The 16,907-nt window shown below is 36.5% G+C and overlaps 4 protein-coding genes across 4 annotated transcripts; 3 read left to right on the forward strand and 1 right to left on the reverse strand.

The window, feature by feature from the left end:
* Nucleotides 1–364: 364 nt before the first annotated feature.
* LOC118262302 (gastrula zinc finger protein XlCGF57.1) lies at nucleotides 365–1,898 on the forward strand. The gene is made up of 2 exons (XM_035573531.2): nucleotides 365–1,527; nucleotides 1,599–1,898. The coding sequence occupies exons 1-2, from the start codon at nucleotides 473–475 to the stop codon at nucleotides 1,861–1,863; spliced, it is 1,320 nt and encodes a 439-aa protein (XP_035429424.2). The 5' UTR covers nucleotides 365–472; the 3' UTR covers nucleotides 1,864–1,898.
* On the reverse strand, nucleotides 1,885–14,200 carry LOC118262304 (ATP-dependent helicase brm). The gene is made up of 28 exons (XM_050697652.1): nucleotides 13,479–14,200; nucleotides 10,154–10,728; nucleotides 9,750–10,074; nucleotides 9,579–9,656; nucleotides 9,303–9,403; nucleotides 9,089–9,227; nucleotides 8,819–9,008; nucleotides 8,559–8,697; nucleotides 8,275–8,449; nucleotides 8,067–8,174; nucleotides 7,853–7,973; nucleotides 7,643–7,772; nucleotides 7,423–7,504; nucleotides 7,179–7,336; nucleotides 6,793–6,970; nucleotides 6,467–6,709; nucleotides 6,221–6,387; nucleotides 5,927–6,115; nucleotides 5,576–5,734; nucleotides 5,274–5,445; nucleotides 5,071–5,180; nucleotides 4,861–4,981; nucleotides 4,591–4,776; nucleotides 4,290–4,486; nucleotides 4,070–4,201; nucleotides 3,720–3,843; nucleotides 3,427–3,607; nucleotides 1,885–2,816 (listed from the first exon to the last, which is right to left on the reverse strand). Exons 1-28 carry the CDS (start codon nucleotides 13,932–13,934, stop codon nucleotides 2,677–2,679), a joined length of 5,076 nt encoding a protein of 1,691 aa, XP_050553609.1. The 5' UTR covers nucleotides 13,935–14,200; the 3' UTR covers nucleotides 1,885–2,676.
* On the forward strand, nucleotides 12,038–13,436 carry LOC118262301 (carboxypeptidase O-like). Its single transcript, XM_035573529.2, has 5 exons — nucleotides 12,038–12,157; nucleotides 12,236–12,353; nucleotides 12,466–12,659; nucleotides 12,770–12,854; nucleotides 13,043–13,436. The coding sequence occupies exons 1-5, from the start codon at nucleotides 12,086–12,088 to the stop codon at nucleotides 13,303–13,305; spliced, it is 732 nt and encodes a 243-aa protein (XP_035429422.2). The 5' UTR covers nucleotides 12,038–12,085; the 3' UTR covers nucleotides 13,306–13,436.
* Nucleotides 14,201–14,758: 558 nt separating the features above from the next.
* On the forward strand, nucleotides 14,759–16,504 carry LOC118262303 (protein-serine O-palmitoleoyltransferase porcupine). The gene has a single exon (XM_035573532.2). The coding sequence runs from the start codon at nucleotides 15,037–15,039 to the stop codon at nucleotides 16,360–16,362; it is 1,326 nt and encodes a 441-aa protein (XP_035429425.2). The 5' UTR covers nucleotides 14,759–15,036; the 3' UTR covers nucleotides 16,363–16,504.
* Nucleotides 16,505–16,907: the final 403 nt, after the last annotated feature.

The following is a 16,907-nucleotide window of genomic DNA, read 5'->3' on the forward strand; positions in this document are numbered from 1 at the left end:
GATTCTAGGCAAAAGAAAAAAGCAACAGCATGTTTTTCAAGGTTATAAAACGCAAGCTAATGTCGACTGTTTAAGTGCTTAGGTGACTTAATTTTGGGAGGATGGCAGAGTAGGCATCAAAGGACTTCTCCCGCCTTTGATGAAGACGGTCGACTGCGACAAAATAACATTCTCTCGTTATGGAGATAGACGTACCATATATTTTTGAGGGATACCATAACATTGCCCCATTCATTTTTTTTTATAGTCAAATTTTTTATCCTCATTTAGTTACCCAATAAAATTATTCTATTCACAGTATAAATATTTCAACTGGCAACAAAACTTCTCAATTTCCGTTAATGTCAAATTATTGACAGAACTGTGGACGAGTTGTTTGAGTGATTTGTTTACTATTTGTGGTTTGTGTTTTTTGCAAGATGTTATTTAACGAGTAGTACTTTTTAAAATTATCACTTAAATCTCCTTGACAATGAATCCAACACCTGAGAAAGTTGATTTGCAGGCTTTGTGCGTGATTTGTTTACAGAAGGCTAAACACTTCATAAATCTCTTTTATGACAACAACGAATCCAAAGAAACTTTAAATAAAATCTATCAATGTTTTCAAGTTACGTTATCTGCTGATAAAAGTATACCTTCTTTGATGTGCGGCGACTGCCTACACGAATTGAATGTCGCTAATAATTTTCGACTCAAGTGTATTACACTCAATGAAAGACTCGAGCTATATCTGAAAGAACATTTGCAAGAAGGCAAAGACCAAGTTGAAAATGAGTATAGTAACTGTATATCAAATTACGAAGATGGTCCAGATTCAGATTCCTGTGTTAATGACTGTTCTGATTTAAATGTTGTGTGGAGAAAGGTCAATGAAGTTAACAAGGGTGAAGAAAATTGTTTACAAAAAGAAACAAGTAACTTTAAATGTAATTTATGTCATAAAGTTTTAAAGACAAGAATTACTTTACTAAAACATTATGTATCAATGCATGAGAAAAGAAAACATATTGGCAAAGTGTCTGGGTTTGGTGCCGCTAGAAGATACCATTGTACATCATGCACTTATTCTACACCTCACAGCCAAACCTTAGTAAGTCATATGAGAACCCATAATGGGGAGAGACCATACAACTGTAGTGAATGTAGTAAGAGTTTTACACAGTCATCAAGTCTCGCAGCACATCGGAAAACCCACAGTACCACAACTTACTTCACATGTAGCTTATGTGGCAAACAGTTCAAGCATGCATTTACTATGAAAAAACACATGCGGGTTCATGAAAATGCAAGCTTCACTTGCAATATTTGCCTAAAAACATTAAAATCAAAGGAAACTCTACGAGCACATATGCATAGGCATTTTAAAATTTGTAATTACAACTGTGAAGATTGTGGAGCCACATTTGTAACATCTGCAGAGTTACATAATCATAGAAAAAAACATAGCTTAGAAAAGAAATTACAATGTCATATGTGTGGGTATAAAACACATACTAAGAAAAACTTGATTATGCATTTGAAAAGGTATAATAGCTATACAGTTAGTATAGTACTATTAATGTTAACAAGAGATTAATATTGTTTAATTGTTTCAGACACACTGGAAACAGGACATTCAAATGTGATATGTGCCATGTAGGCTTCTACACACAGAGCAACCTGAGGCGGCATTTGAGAGTGCACACCGGAGATAAACCATACTCATGTCCTACTTGCAGCCAAAAGTTTAGTTATAGTCCAAGTCTTAATAAACATATGAAAACTATACATGGAGTCGACTACAAATGGGCAGATTGGAAAGAAACTATAGCAAAGCTTGTAGACAAGACTGATGTAAATATGCCTACTTCATCAAAATAGTTGATATTAAATAAAACACAATTTAAACATAGAAATTTATTTTGAATGCCAAAGCACATACATAAATCCTATTACTCTAACCCTAAATACCTAAATTCCAAACATTGTTTTGATGTCTAGAGAATAAAAATATTTGTTATTCAGAGTCAATGTCAAATAATTTAGGTCTTACTTTAAGTAATATTTTAATAGAAAAATTTAATGTTGATTGCCATAAAATAATATTTGCGAAAAAATGTAACCAGGTATTCAGCAAGTTCAGGCAAACCACAAGACAAAAGTCTGTTATTTTATCTGATATAAATTTAGATTAAATCATATATATTATGTGGTTAATAAAAGTTGATAAAGCCTATAAAGTCATTTGAATATTTTATAAAAGTCAGTTTTTATTCTAACTGTAGGTATACTTTAAGTTAGTCCCAAAAAACGTCACATGCAAGCACCAGTGCCATCTGCTTAGTGTGTTCTTGGGATACCACAATATTTCATTGCTATTACTACTAAATAATATCCTTAATTACTAACAAGAAGTTACCATAAGGGCAACTACCTGAAATATCCTAACTCCCTTCTATTAACTAGAGTAAACATGTAATATTTTTAAATACAGATGAGATAATTCATTATTGAAGAAATTATTGTTCGCAAGAAAAATATTTTAAATGTCAAATTATAATAATTCCATTACATAAAGCGATATAGTTGAATCTTGTCTATAGGTAAATCTATGAATTTAAATTAGGTTATTAAAATTGCCTAACATGATTGATCAAGTGTTAGTTACTAGAAGGGTAATACAAAGAATTGAGTTTAATCCTCCTCATAATCTTCGTCCTCGGAGACATACTTTCGTGGTTTCCGCTTCCTGGATGGTGTGCTTTTGCTTTTACCCTTCAACTTGATCTTCATTTTGACAGAGCGGTTAGATTCGCCATCCGAATCTTCATCATCTATCAAAAAAAAAAAAATAGTGATTAAAATTCATCTATCCATTCATCAATGATGCTGAAACATGAAGCAGCACAGATTCATAGTATATGGTAAAATACTGTGTTGAATTGAGAACTCAAGACAGTGAGTATGTATTATATATTGACACACCTCTGGTCTTTTCAACTTAGGCAGTTGTCCCACCGGCAACGATTAACGAGTAACGAGTAGAGCTAGAACTAGCAACGAGTTAGCGAGACGCGGGGAGCGAGTGCGTAGTTTCGATATTTGTGTAGTTCGGCTATAAGCGAGTGTGCGAGTAAGGCGGGCGATTACTCGCATCAGTACGATACGCACTGTAGAAAAATGACCGTGTCGCTTGGCGAGTGTCGCCGAGCGAGTGTTATCTTTCATAGCTCTTGTCGCTCAGCGACAAACTAGTGAAGCGAGCACTCGCCGGCAGTGTGAACAGTCAGCGATCAACTGTTTATATATGCATCTCTTTTGTTTACACGGAAAGTATATCTATTGTACGTTTCTTGAGCGAGAAAATAGCCGATAGTTAGTCGTTTTCTCGCCGTTGGTGGGACAACTGCCTTATGTGCAAAGAAAACAATTTTAGTTACCAACCTTTATCATTATCATCCGAGTCGTCGGAGTTCTGTCCGCTTTCATACCGACGTCGTATTTCAATGAACGCGTTACGAAGACGCACTGAGTCCGCGTATATCAAGGACTGCTCCTCATTGTACGTCTGAGCGTTAGCGCACAGCGTGAAGAAATCACGTTCGAGATCCGATATGTCATTATACTGTCAAAAAAAAAAGAAACAAAATTATACACATAAATAAACACACGCCTTTGTTCTTTGAGATTGGGCAGAAACGACAAAAAGAAAATGATAATTTATGTATGAATTTTACCTTGCCATCTTCGATCCTGTTCATAATTTTCTTTATATCCAAAGGTTTCTTGATAATGTCATAGTAATCTGGCAATTCCCGGCGTGATGGAAGCTTCATGAATGGCTCAGATAATACACGGCCACTGAAAGGTCAATAATAAATTAGCTGTATCCAACCAACCTCTTAAGGAACTAAGGTACAAAAAATTAAACTCTTGATTGCTGGCTATGAGAAATAATAGAAAATACATTGTGTCACATAATACAGGTTCACCTAATCGAAAGTCCTGAATAACAAACATACAAATTCGTAGCGAATTGAGAACCTTTTTTTTTGTTGTTTAAATAACTTGTAAGTACAATACTCACTCATCTTTAGCTGTATAATCTATAACTTTCTTCATAATCATCTTCAACCGTTTCTTTACTTGGTTAATTTCCGTTTTACTCTTCTTCTTAGAGGAACTCGGTGCCTCTTCTTCATCAGATTCCTCTGGGCGGCTGTAAGAAAACCGAAAGTTCACTACGTATTCTTAAAAGCATAACATTTTATGTAGGCTTTGAGATTAAATGTTAGGACTTTTCTTACCGTCGCTTACGACCCTTCTTCCGCTTCTTGTCAAGAACTTCGTCGTCGTCATCTTCTTCTTCTTCCTCTTCAAATTCATCATCAATGGCCTTCAGCCACTCCTTCTCCGTAAGAGAGTCTGTATAGTCCACTTCTTTGCGTTGTCGAGAACCACGGCCTAGCGTCTCGTCTTCGTCTAGATAGTTCCAGCCTTGCCCCTAAACATAAACGTTTTAGTTTTAGTGTTATAGATCTTACTTATAAAATAATAATATCTTAAAAAATAACTTAATTATTTAAACTTTTATAATGCAAAACTAACCTTGTTGCAAACAACCTCGTCTTCATTTTTAACCAGCCAATCAGGCAGTTCCGATTCTTCAATGAGTCGGGATTGCGTCTCATTCTTCTTACGCTCAATGTCAATTTGTTTGAAGATTTCTAACTCTTCTTCTGATCTTGCTATCATCTCATTGATTAGATCATCATCAGGGAGCTCATTTTCCTCCTACAAATATTCAGAGAGAATTAAAATGTTTATTAAAAACTGTTACATACGTTTTTAATATATAATAATTTTTAAGATACAAACCTCTTCATCATCCCCATCTTGATGTAAAATGCTCTGAAGGAACTGTTGACGCTCAGAGCCTGTCGACTTCTGATCGAACATACCAGCTTGAATGACTTTCTCGTCCATGTTTAATTTGTACCTAAAATGAGACAAATTGATTGAATTTCCATTCCATTCAAATTTATTGAATTTCCAAATAGAATGAGTAATTTAAAATAATATGGTTACCTAGCTGCCGCTAGAATTCTTTCCTCCACTGAGTTGACAGTCATCAACCTAAGTACTCGCACTTCGTTACGTTGCCCGATACGATGGGCACGATCTTGCGCTTGGAGATCCTGTTACAACAAAGAATATAATGTAAACAAATAAAGAACAATTTACACAACTAATGTTACCCTACAATATACTACTACTGAATTCCACAATACCTGATGTGGATTCCAATCAGAGTCGAATATGATGACGGTGTCAGCACTTTGCAGATTGAGACCGAGACCACCGGCGCGGGTCGACAGCAAGAAGATGAAGTAATCTGAGCCCACGTCGTTAAACTTCTTGAGCAGCTCACCACGATCCTCAGCTTTTGTCATACCATCCAATCTAGGAGATACGATGTTCAATAAGTTATTATGAATTATATCAATCTAGTATGATAGACTTGCTTGGCTGTATTTTAATTGCAACGAAAACCGAAACTAACAGACAAAATTAATTACAATTTATTTCTTACCTCAAATATTGGAAAGCTCTCCAGGACAGATAGTCTTCAATGATGGTCATACACTGGGTCATTTGACAGAACACTAGAACTCTGTGTCCAGTTGCCTTCAGCTTCGGTAATATACGATCGAGAAGCTCGAATTTACCAGATACTCGGTATAGGTCCGGCCTGTAATTAAAATACCACATTTAAAAGTCAAGCCATGCTTGTAATACCTTGTATGAGCTGTAGTTAAGGGAAGCGAACATTTTGGCGGCATTTAAAGTAGCCGATGTGTGTATTAAATACGAATTTATAAAAAACTGATAGGAAAAAAAGGAACTGTTAGGAACATTCTAATAAGTTAAAGAAATATCTTACCCTGAGACCACACCACCCCCAGTACCAATATGGTCGCAGAATTTCTCCTCAATATGTTGGAACATGAAGGGATGGTTGCAAAGCTTGCGCAGCTGTACGATGGTGTTCATCAGCGCTTTAGCACCGCCTTTACCTTTGTTGCCCTTCTCGGAGCCATCAGTCAACAGCACTCCCTTAGACTGCATGTGTCTGTGTAAAAATAAAATATATTAGAAAGAATTGCTGGCTTACTATATTGTATTGGATGCCAGCTTAAATGCTACCAACTGGACAAAGCTATTAATATTAACTTACTTGTACAGAACTCGTTGTAGTCCACTCATGTCACACTTGATAATATATTCCACCTTGTCAGGCAGTTGGCTCTCTACTTCTTTCTTGAGCCTACGCAACAAGAACGGACGCAGCACTTTGTGCAGACGACGGATGATAAGGATTGTTTCTTCCTCGTTCAGTTCGACCTAGTTACAAGAAAGATGTTGTAAATTGGATGTTGATAAAAACAAGAGTTATTATATTCTATAGAAAATTGTGTCTCACCTTTTCACCAGTAGTAGCGAAAGGCGCGTTGAACCATTGTTCGAATGTGGAGCAGCTCTTGAAGATAGAGGGCAGCAAGAAGTTCAGTAGCGCCCACAACTCTGGCAGCTTGTTCTGTAGCGGGGTACCAGTCAGAAGTAGGCGGTGCGGTGCAATGTAGTGCGTGTTCAATACTTGAGTCAGTTTGCAGTGATGGTTCTTCATACGATGACCCTCGTCGATTATCATATACTTCCATTGTACCTGAGAAAAGGTCACAGATATTATGACTATTCTACAAATATTCCAGATAATGTATTTTTCCATAATATTTTTTAATATATTACCTTAGCCAGCACAGCCTTATCCTTGATAACATATTCATAAGTAGTAAGCAGCACGTTGAATTTGGTGGATCTCATCTGTGCCTGTACAAGGCGACGCGACTGAGGGGATCCTTTGTACGACACTACTGACACCGTCGGCGCCCACTTCTCAAACTCCAACACCCAGTTAGATAGTGTACTGAAATCAGAACAAAGTTTAACTTCAAATTCTAATACTATCAAAAAACGATTTTGTAAAGTAAGTGCAATAAATATAAATAATAACGATCGACACGATATCGCGTTTAGACCTAAATGGTTAGTTTATTTGGAATAAGGCTAATCGAACGCTGAACTTCATAAACGTGTCGATCGCGTTAACGTAAAGCAAAGTAACCCGTTATTACCTCAGTGGTACAATAATAAGGAAAGGTCCGTTAACTTTCTTCTTCTCCATCAGATATGTGACCAGCGCTATAGTTTGGATGGTCTTACCGAGACCCATCTCGTCTGCTAGAATGCCATTCAGGTTATTATTAAACAAAGATACCAGCCACTCCAGACCCTGGAAACAACGTAAAATATTAGTTAAATATATAACTCAATATTTATTAAATTGTTATTTTAACATTAATTTAATGCTTTATATACCTTGATTTGATATTCCTTAAGTTTACCATTGACGAGGATGTTGGCTTGTTCAGTAACAGACTCGTGGACTGTGTGGGCAATGCTGGAAGAATACGAAATGATTACTTTCAAGTTATATTTTAGTATTACTTTCTTTCTAAGTTTGGAATAGGCTACTCGAATAATTGACTGAACTAGAACATTGTTATATTAAGCTCATCAAAATATAGTAGTAACAAACCTGTAATAAGTCTGTTCTTCTGTCTTATACTCATCATCTTCGACTTTAGCCTTCTTAATCATTTCCCGTGCTTTCTCTTCTTCAGTCTTCTCTTTGTCACTCCTCTCATCTCTGTGTCCTTTCCTCTTTTCTGTGGCCGCAATTAATATATTATTGTGTATTCAAAATTAGACTCTATTTGTAAGGGAATATATTTGAATGTATAATTACCATCATCGTCTTGGCTGTCGTCTCCAGAGTCCTCAGAGTCGGACATCACCTCCCAACCAGGGTGAGTCTCCATCCAGTCCTTCAACTGAGACAGCAACGGCGCTTCTTCTCCTCTCAGTATCTATTAGTAAATAAAATATTGAGTTAGTAACAAAATATTTTTAATTATAGTCAGACAGTAATAAGATGAAGCTAGTGCGCAAAGTGTAGTTACCTCGCCAGTCTTAGGGTCTATGACGTTAACACGTGAGTCTGATGTTTGCGAGCTGTCATCCAAGGCATCGATCTCTCCGCCTTCCAGCAACTTCTTCTTTCTCGATTTCTGCATAAACAATTTATTTAAATAAGTATAAAACTCCCCAGTACATGTCAAACACCTATGTACACGTAGTAAAGATAGAGTAAAATATTAAAATCCTAACCCTTTTCCTGCGCTCTTCTTCCTGTTGTTTTTTACGTTGTTCCTGCTTATGTTGCTTGACCATCTCCGTGAGGCTGGCGATGTACTCGTCGGTCTGCGACAGAAGGAACGCCAATCGCTTGTCTTTCTTCTGATCGATAAGTTTACGATATCCCTCTTCATCTTCCGCCATCAAACTAGAATAAAATACAAGCAAGATGTGTATATTACCGCAGGAATGTATCTGTGCAATTTCGTAATGTCACAAATCGATATATTTTTTCAATAAATATGTTAAATACGTACCGTCTCATACGTTCTTTCTCAATGCGCTCTTGTTCCTTCTTCTGTTCCCGCTCGGCGTTAGCGTGATGGTTCATGATAGCCTTGTTCATACGTGACAGCTTGGCTATGTTGTTGCGATGGTACTCCTTGAAGTCCTTGGCTGCAAAACGACATTTAAAATTATGATTAGTTCTAAATCTAAAAATAGAGGTTACAAATGTATTGTTATAGGATATTTTTATTTGTAAATAGACCGAATAAATGTATCATTGTAGACTAACCGTGTTGCAATACGGTCTGCAGGAACTCTTGGTGTTTCTGTCGCCGCTTCCGCTCTGCCTCCAGTTTCTGTTGTTTCTCCAACTTTTCTGTAGCGCGAGCTTCTCGCAACCCTTGTCGCTTTGTACGCTTGTACGCTTTAATGTTCACGGCTGTTTCTAATGTCGTGTCGCGACGGACTTGACCCAGAATCTGTTTAATACATTAGGATTTAGACATTTATTTAACTGACACTGTCTTGTGTGACTACTGGTAAGTAGTTCAATATTTACCTCAGAACGTAATTGTTTCTGGAAGTTGAGCACTCGAAGAGCCCTGAGCTCAATTTGTGCTTGCAGTCGGAGGTCATCGGGCATATTGGCTGGCAGATTGGAGAGTAATTCGATGCGGTGGGCGATGCGCGCTGCAATTCTATAGTAAGATATACAGTTAATCTCCATTTATGCGTTATACATCATATACATGATAATGTATATTTTAACTTACCTGTTTTCTCTTTCATTCAAGATCTGTAGAGGATCAATTCCCACAGGTTTGGGCATACTGGTGATACGATTCTGCTTCGTTCCTGGTATTGGTACCCCTGGCTGGTATGGATAAAAAATATTATGTTACTATTGGTCATTTTTTACAAAGAAAATGTGGACGCAGCTAAATTAAAAAATTGAGTACAGAGAAACCCTTCGTGGGAGACAAATTCAATATAATGAGAATGCATTAGTTTTTTTTTTTTATTTGGACTGGATTATGAACAAAAATTACCTGATGTTGAGGCTGCGTACCCGGAGCTTGCGGACGTAAGGGGGCGGGTCCTCGTAAAGCTGGTCCTCCACTTACTGGCTAAATGTGAATAAAATCGTATTGCTTGTGTAAGTATAGATATTTTGGCACGAATAAATCAAATGTTTCATTTTAATTTATTAAATATCTTACAGGATTTACTAAAGGTGGAGTGAGTTGCGTCGGCGGTGCCATCTGGCCCGTCATCGGGAGCGGGGTGGGAGGAGCGCCGCCGCCGCCGCGGGCTGCGTCGCCCGCCGCGCCGCCGGCTCCCGCCTTGCCCCCGGTGGCACTGAGCCCGCCCAACCCCGCCGCGGAGCTGGGCGGCGCACCCTGCCCCTCACCGTAAGGGGGCTGAGCTGGTGGAGTAGGGCACTCTGGGGGTGTTTCGCCCGTGCGCTTGCCGGACGCCATCATAGCTATCTGCTGCGACAGTGGTTGATTTCTCGCCAGGCTTCGGTATGCTGTTATTTGCGCCCTATAATGATCACAATTGACGATAAAAACCACATTCAAATATTTTTAAACATATTTCGATTCAATGAAATAACACTTACTTAAGTTGGCAGAGCTGATTGTTGCTAAACAAACCCTTGCTAGGGTCTTGGCCAGGGTTTGAGCGTGCTCGCAGTGCCAACAATTGCGAGAATCTTGGGTCCTCCTGTAGTCCTTTTTCTTCCATAGAATCAATCGTTCGCTGGATGGCGTGCAGGTTATCAGGACCGGGAGCTGGTAGTGAGCCCTGCATTGGAGATGACGCAGGTGGGGGGCCATTGGCTGAGGATGTCGGTGGTGGCTGTCCGTGCGGAGGTGTCTGTGCAGCCGGGGGATGTGGGGGAGCACCACCCTGAGGCGGAGCTGTAGGGGGCGCCCCTGAGGGCGACGCTGCCGGGCCTCCAGCAGCTCCGGAAGGAGGAACGTGACCATATCCGGGTGATGCAGCGTGCGGTGGAGGGCCTTGACCTGGCATCATAGGATGGTGCGAAGACATGTGGCCAGGAGCGGCAGGCGGCATGCCCTGCGGGTGTACTCCGTGCGGCGGTGGGCCCGATAGAGGCAGAGGCACTCCTGGAGCTCCAGGCGGACCCTGCGGCCCATTACCAGGTGGTCCTCCACCCATTGGCATAGGCGCCTATGATAACATAATCATTTGTTATTAACTTTTCAAAACAATGATTTTTATTTGAGGAAACTTTTCTTAATTATTTTAGGATATAAGGAATCAATAATAGAAGGTAAACGTAGCACAGAAGTTAAACTATAAGTACCTAGTTATCGCTCAGTCATCATCTAATTTAAAAAGCCATCTTAAAATCACACTCTTCACACAGCATGGCCTAACTGAATAATAATAGTATGTATAAAAAATTGTACTAAGTTCAATTGAAAATGTTAAATTTTCTAAATATTTATTTTTACCTTTTATTAATTAAACAACAATTAGCTCAATTAACACCAGGTCACAGATTTTCAAACTATGCAGTCTATGAAGTGTCAGCTTTTAATGCCAGAGAAAGGGCCTTACTGTATTATCTTTATGTAAAAAATGACGAACTTGTGTTTCTAAATGGAATTTCAAACGAAGCTGCTGTACCTATGGATATCATAGTGGATAAATGTTGCACAAATTTTTTTGAAGATAAATTGAGAGCAGATGGCATAGAATTTGTTAAAATCAATGAAACGTTCTTGTAAGACTAATATGTTGCTATGTTATGTGTTAATGTCAAACATAAAATAATATGAAATATGTGTTCCCTTATAACTAAGTATATTATATTTTATAGGGCTAAGAGTGCAGATATTCTTTATATCCCATACCACCGGAATATGGTTGCTATGTTATGTGTTAATGTCAAACATAAAATAATATGAAATATGTGTTCCCTTATAACTAAGTATATTATATTTTATAGGGCTAAGAGTGCAGATATTCTTTATATCCCATACCACCGGAATGATGGAAATACTCTAAATATAACAAAATCATTTTATTATTGGGATACACTCAAATTATGGATTGATTTTAAAGTCAAACATTTTCCAAAGTTAACAAAAATCATAATTGGTGAAAGTTATGAGAAAAAAGAAATAATAGTATTAAAATTATCAAGTGGACATAAAAAATCAGCTGTATTTCTTTTTTTTTTTTTTTGGGGATATGACGAGTAATTGTGCGTAAGGGCTCATGTACACCATACCACTACCGCGTCGATATGCTGTGTACATGAATCTGGGTCCGTTCCTTTTGATTTTACTACACATTAATTGATAATGTGTTTGATGCACTGAACATCATATTGCAATCATTCAATATTATTTAGTGAAACATTATACACAACATCAGTTCCTCTAGTAAGCCTATTAATATTGCCAACGAAAGCTGCAAGCGAAATCATGAGTAGACAGACAATATTGTTTGACAAGAGATCCTCGCTGTACTTTTGAATTTTATTGAATACATATTGCAGCATAAACTTAATGTAGATATGCTGATAAAACATCATGATTTCTATATTCTACCAATGCTTAATCCTGATGGTCATGATTACAGCATGAAAGTAATTAAGTATTAAAATTAATTATATTTTTAATACTTCACTTAATATATCAACAATTAAAAATACATCACATTCCAGGAATTGGTTTGGTCAAGAAATAGAAGAATTTATTTTCCCAAAAAAAAGTGTAACGAAAATATAACTGCCATTGGTATAAATTTGGATAGAAATTGGTATTTTAGCAAAGAAACATTAAGTAAGCAAAACATTTAAAAAGAAAATTACTACTGATGCATGTCTTATACCTGGTTGATGTTGAGTTCATATCTTACTAGTAATTATAATATTATTATGAAACTTATTTTCAGTAAAAAATGAAGAATGTGATTCAGTCTTCTCAGGTTATAAATCCTTATCTGAAGAAGAAAATATGAGATTGGCAATTTTTTTAAATAGAAAAGCTCTTGATATCTTGGCTTTCATCAATCTCAGATCTTTCGATGACCTTGTGACCATACCCTATGGGTATACTACTGACCAAGCCAACAATTACCCTATTTTGGTACCATTTTATATTTATTTGAATTTATCTTTAAGCAATCTAAAATGATATATATATTGGTTGACCAAAATAAAATTCCATACTAATCATGAAGTACATTAATTTCACAGATGGAAATAATAACTTCGGTGTATGAAAAAGTAAAAGAGGAGCATAATAAAACATTTTTCTATGGTGCTACTTCTTCCTATTTCTGTGAGTATATCAAATATCATAGGTTTTATTCCATCTATTAATTTCCATTTAGTGAAAACCCTCTAAGCACTTGGAGTGTTTTCGCTTATGTACATGCATTGTATGTGACGTGCTTGAGGGGTTAAACAAAATTGGTTACTTATGATATATTGGTAATTAAAGGATGTTACTATTCCATGTTCATTTAGATAATTACACTGGTAATGTAGCTGATTGGGTTAAGAAGAAATTGAACACACCTATTGTCTACACCATATATATGAAGAATATAGATTATCTTTATGCTAGTCCTGAAGATATACAGCCAATGACTGATCAGTTTAGTACTATGATAAAGGAGATTTTACTCCTTGGAAATAGTATCTACAGCCCACTATTTAGTAATCAGAGTAGACATTGCTTACAAGTTATTGTAATACTCGTAAATATTATGTGCACTATAACATTATAACATTTATTGTCTAATTAATTTTCATTTTCATTAATATCAAAAAGTTTAATTATACTATACCACGTTAATACAAATAAAGAATATAAACAATTGTTTTGCCTGAATGTTTGTATTTAAAGCATACAAGACGCTGCCCTACTTCATTAATCATTAAAATAGCAAATAATATTTACCTGTCCAGGTGGCATATGGCCAATTTGATGTTGCATGTATCCATGAGGTGGACCTTGTCCAGGCATGATTGGATGCTGTGGTGCACCAGGGTGTCCATTGGGTCCAGGTGGGTGGGCACCACCAGGACCTATTGGGTGTCCTGGAGGGCCTGGCATATGAGGCCCAACCATGTGTGGAGGCATCTGATGTCCAGTTGGTGGCATTCCAGAATGCTGTTGTGGTACACCTGGAGGTCCATTAGAATTAGGATGCCCTGGACCAGACGGTGACATATGATTAGGCATCGGCGGCTGTCCGGCGCCAGGGGGGTGAGACGGAGGCGGCCCGTTCACATGTTGTTGGTTGTAGGGACTATGCGGAGACTGTGGCGGTGCCGGGCTCTGAGTTGGCGGCCCCATAGGGCTCGGTGCCTGCGGTGGCGGCATCGGACTGCTCTGAGGTGACGGGCTAGCCATCTCTTCAAAACAATAGTCACTGAATGCACATATCAAACGGATTTTATACTAAACAGTTACGCACGCTAACACGGTTCAGAGACGAAGCGAATGTTTATGGAAGTTCACGTCACTTCAACACACAATTCCGTACTTTATTAAATGCTGGGCATTAAGCAGTCTCACGTTTGTTTTTAAAGCATTGATTACGAGAAATTTCTATGTAAAACAGTTAAATAAAATAATACAACATCCCAATCCCAATCAATGCAACTTCAGAATAATGTTGCCATTACATATAATTTAATTTATGCTATACAGTGTACATTTTAATTCTTGTGCAAAGCAGAACTTGTGTATTTTTACCTAAGTATAGGTATAATTTAGGACAAAAAGTAAATATAACATGTTGTAAATGGGCCTTTATTTTCACTTTAGAAAATTCTAAATACGGAAAATAATATTTTATAAATTTATTTACTGGCAACAAGATCTATGTCAAGTTAACGTCACGCATAGTGAACAAAGAACTACAGAGTACAGAGAAGACTCGACCTGTTTGGAAGCTATAGCTGGAAGCGACAAAATGATAGTTTCGAGATGATGTATTTTAGATTGCATGTGTTTGTTAATTTCCAGCTTCCGTATTCTTAACATAACTATTAGTGTCATTTATCGTACATATAACTTTTTTTTTCGGATTAATGATAAATAAATGACTACAAATTACTGCTTAAATTAACTATTTGTATGACTCTACTATAAAATAATAAAGAAAACACGTATATACCATAATGTTGAATCATAAACGCTTGTTTACTCTATGACTTTGTAGTTCTCATCGACAAGTTTGACAGACAGAAAATGACAATTTTGTCAGAGAATGTCAGACAAAGTGTAGGTACCGAAAAAACTGAAAATGGTAAATATGTGACTATAAAATACACTTTTCCAAATTGAAATTTGAAGGAATCGTGTATGAGACATCAAATCAATCGCAGTTTTTTGTAAGGAACGAAAACGAGTACAAAAGGAATCAATTATTTAATGTCAACAATATTTTAATGGAATAGCAAATAAGTTCGACGAAACAAAGAAGCCGGCGTGGTGGCATTGATAAAACATGAATGAAGATGAAGAATACTATGAAAGTACTTGGACCTATATGCTATTGTGTGTGGAACCAACTGTATATGAAGGGTTCAGATTTGTCAGGGATTTACTTTTGGCTAATGTTGCTCTTCGTCTTATGATCCAGTATATACCGCTACCTCACAACCTTCGCCATAGTTTGAGTTTAGTTATTGGTAGTTTCCTTTTGTACCACTGTATAGGTCCTCCATTTATCTGGACTGTAGGACTTACTGCTAGTGCTTATATTCTTATAATTTTACTATCATTTGTTACTAAAAAATGGAGAGGACTAGTGGTGTCTATATTTGTTATTTCATTTCTGTTACTTTGTGAAGTTCATATACTCCATCCAAAATTATGGCAACAAATAAGAGGCATCCAGATGATAGCTGCTATGAAAATAATTTCTGTAGCAATAGAGTTGGACAGAGATTTATTTAAAAAAATGTTGAACCCTGTGGAATTTGGAGGATATTTACTGTGTCCAGCTAATTCTGTTATTGGCCCATGGATATCATTTCACCATTACAATAACTATCTTGAAGTTAAATTTCTCAACAAACGATGGATTAAGTTAATTGCAGTTGATCTGGTTGTATCTATATTTTTCTTGACTTTATCCAATTGTATAGTACCATGGTATATTGATGACTCATTGCCAAAGTGGCTAATAGCTTATAGAGATGCACAAGCTTTTAGAATGTCTCACTATTTTATATCAAGGATGTCTATGCTTTCAATGACAAGTGCTGGATTTGGACTTACAAATGATTGTCGTTCTGAAGTCCAAGTCACTAAACCATTTTTCATTGAACTGCCAAGGTCTCTAGTCCAAGTGGTAATTTATTGGAACATTCCCATGCACCAATGGTTGAAACATTATGTTTTTAAAACTTGTCAGCCATATGGTAAATTTGTGGCCATATTTATAACATATGCAGTGTCATCATTACTTCATGGATGGAATTTCCAATTTTCAGCTGTCCTTCTTAGTATAGGGACATTCTCATATGTTGAGTATAATTTACGTCTCAAGGTAGCACAAACATTTGATGTATGTTGTTTAGCAAATCCATGTGGTAAACAATGTGATCACAAGTACAAGAAGAACAGTATGCTTGCAGTAATCACTAACACAATATTTTCTATAATAACTATCATACACCTCGCTTATTTGGGGGTGATGTTTGAAGCATCATTTTCTGTACAAGAATCTGGTTATTCCTATTTCCACACAATTAGTAAATGGGAAAACCTTGATTATTTCAGTCATATTCTTGCAGGGTTTTTGTATGTTGTTTATATACTAATTTAAGTAAGTTTCTTAGTAGTTAAATAACAAAGCATAGAAAATAAGTGTCTTCTGAATCTCTTATGATCTCTTACAGTATTATAAATTTTTTTACATAAAAATTTGAAATTCCACTATATTAAGATTTCTTTTAAATAGATCTATGATCTTTAAAGCTTGTATTTAATATTACTAAATATTAGATTTTATTTAAGTAAGGAATTATTGTGCTGACAAAATCAGTTATCAAAAAGTTTATATCATGGTTGTTCCTACTATAGGAAACAGATGAGAACTAACAGTGTTCATGGCACTGATGTTATGATACTTCAAAACAATTATTAGTATTAAACAATTTAATGCTTGTGTTTCTCTAGCACATTAATGCACAATTTTGATAGTAGTATATGCAATTTCTATTAACTTTTTATATCACTTACATAAAGTAGGGTCACTGATTTATAATTGATTAACATAAATACTAGATTTGAGATCAAAATAGTTGTTTAATGATATTAAATATAGAGAAAATAAAACTAATTTTATGATGTTTCAAAGCCAATTTATTT

Source organism: Spodoptera frugiperda, chromosome 12 (genome assembly GCF_023101765.2).
Source record: "Spodoptera frugiperda isolate SF20-4 chromosome 12, AGI-APGP_CSIRO_Sfru_2.0, whole genome shotgun sequence".
Taxonomy (NCBI): Eukaryota; Metazoa; Arthropoda; class Insecta; order Lepidoptera; family Noctuidae; genus Spodoptera; species Spodoptera frugiperda.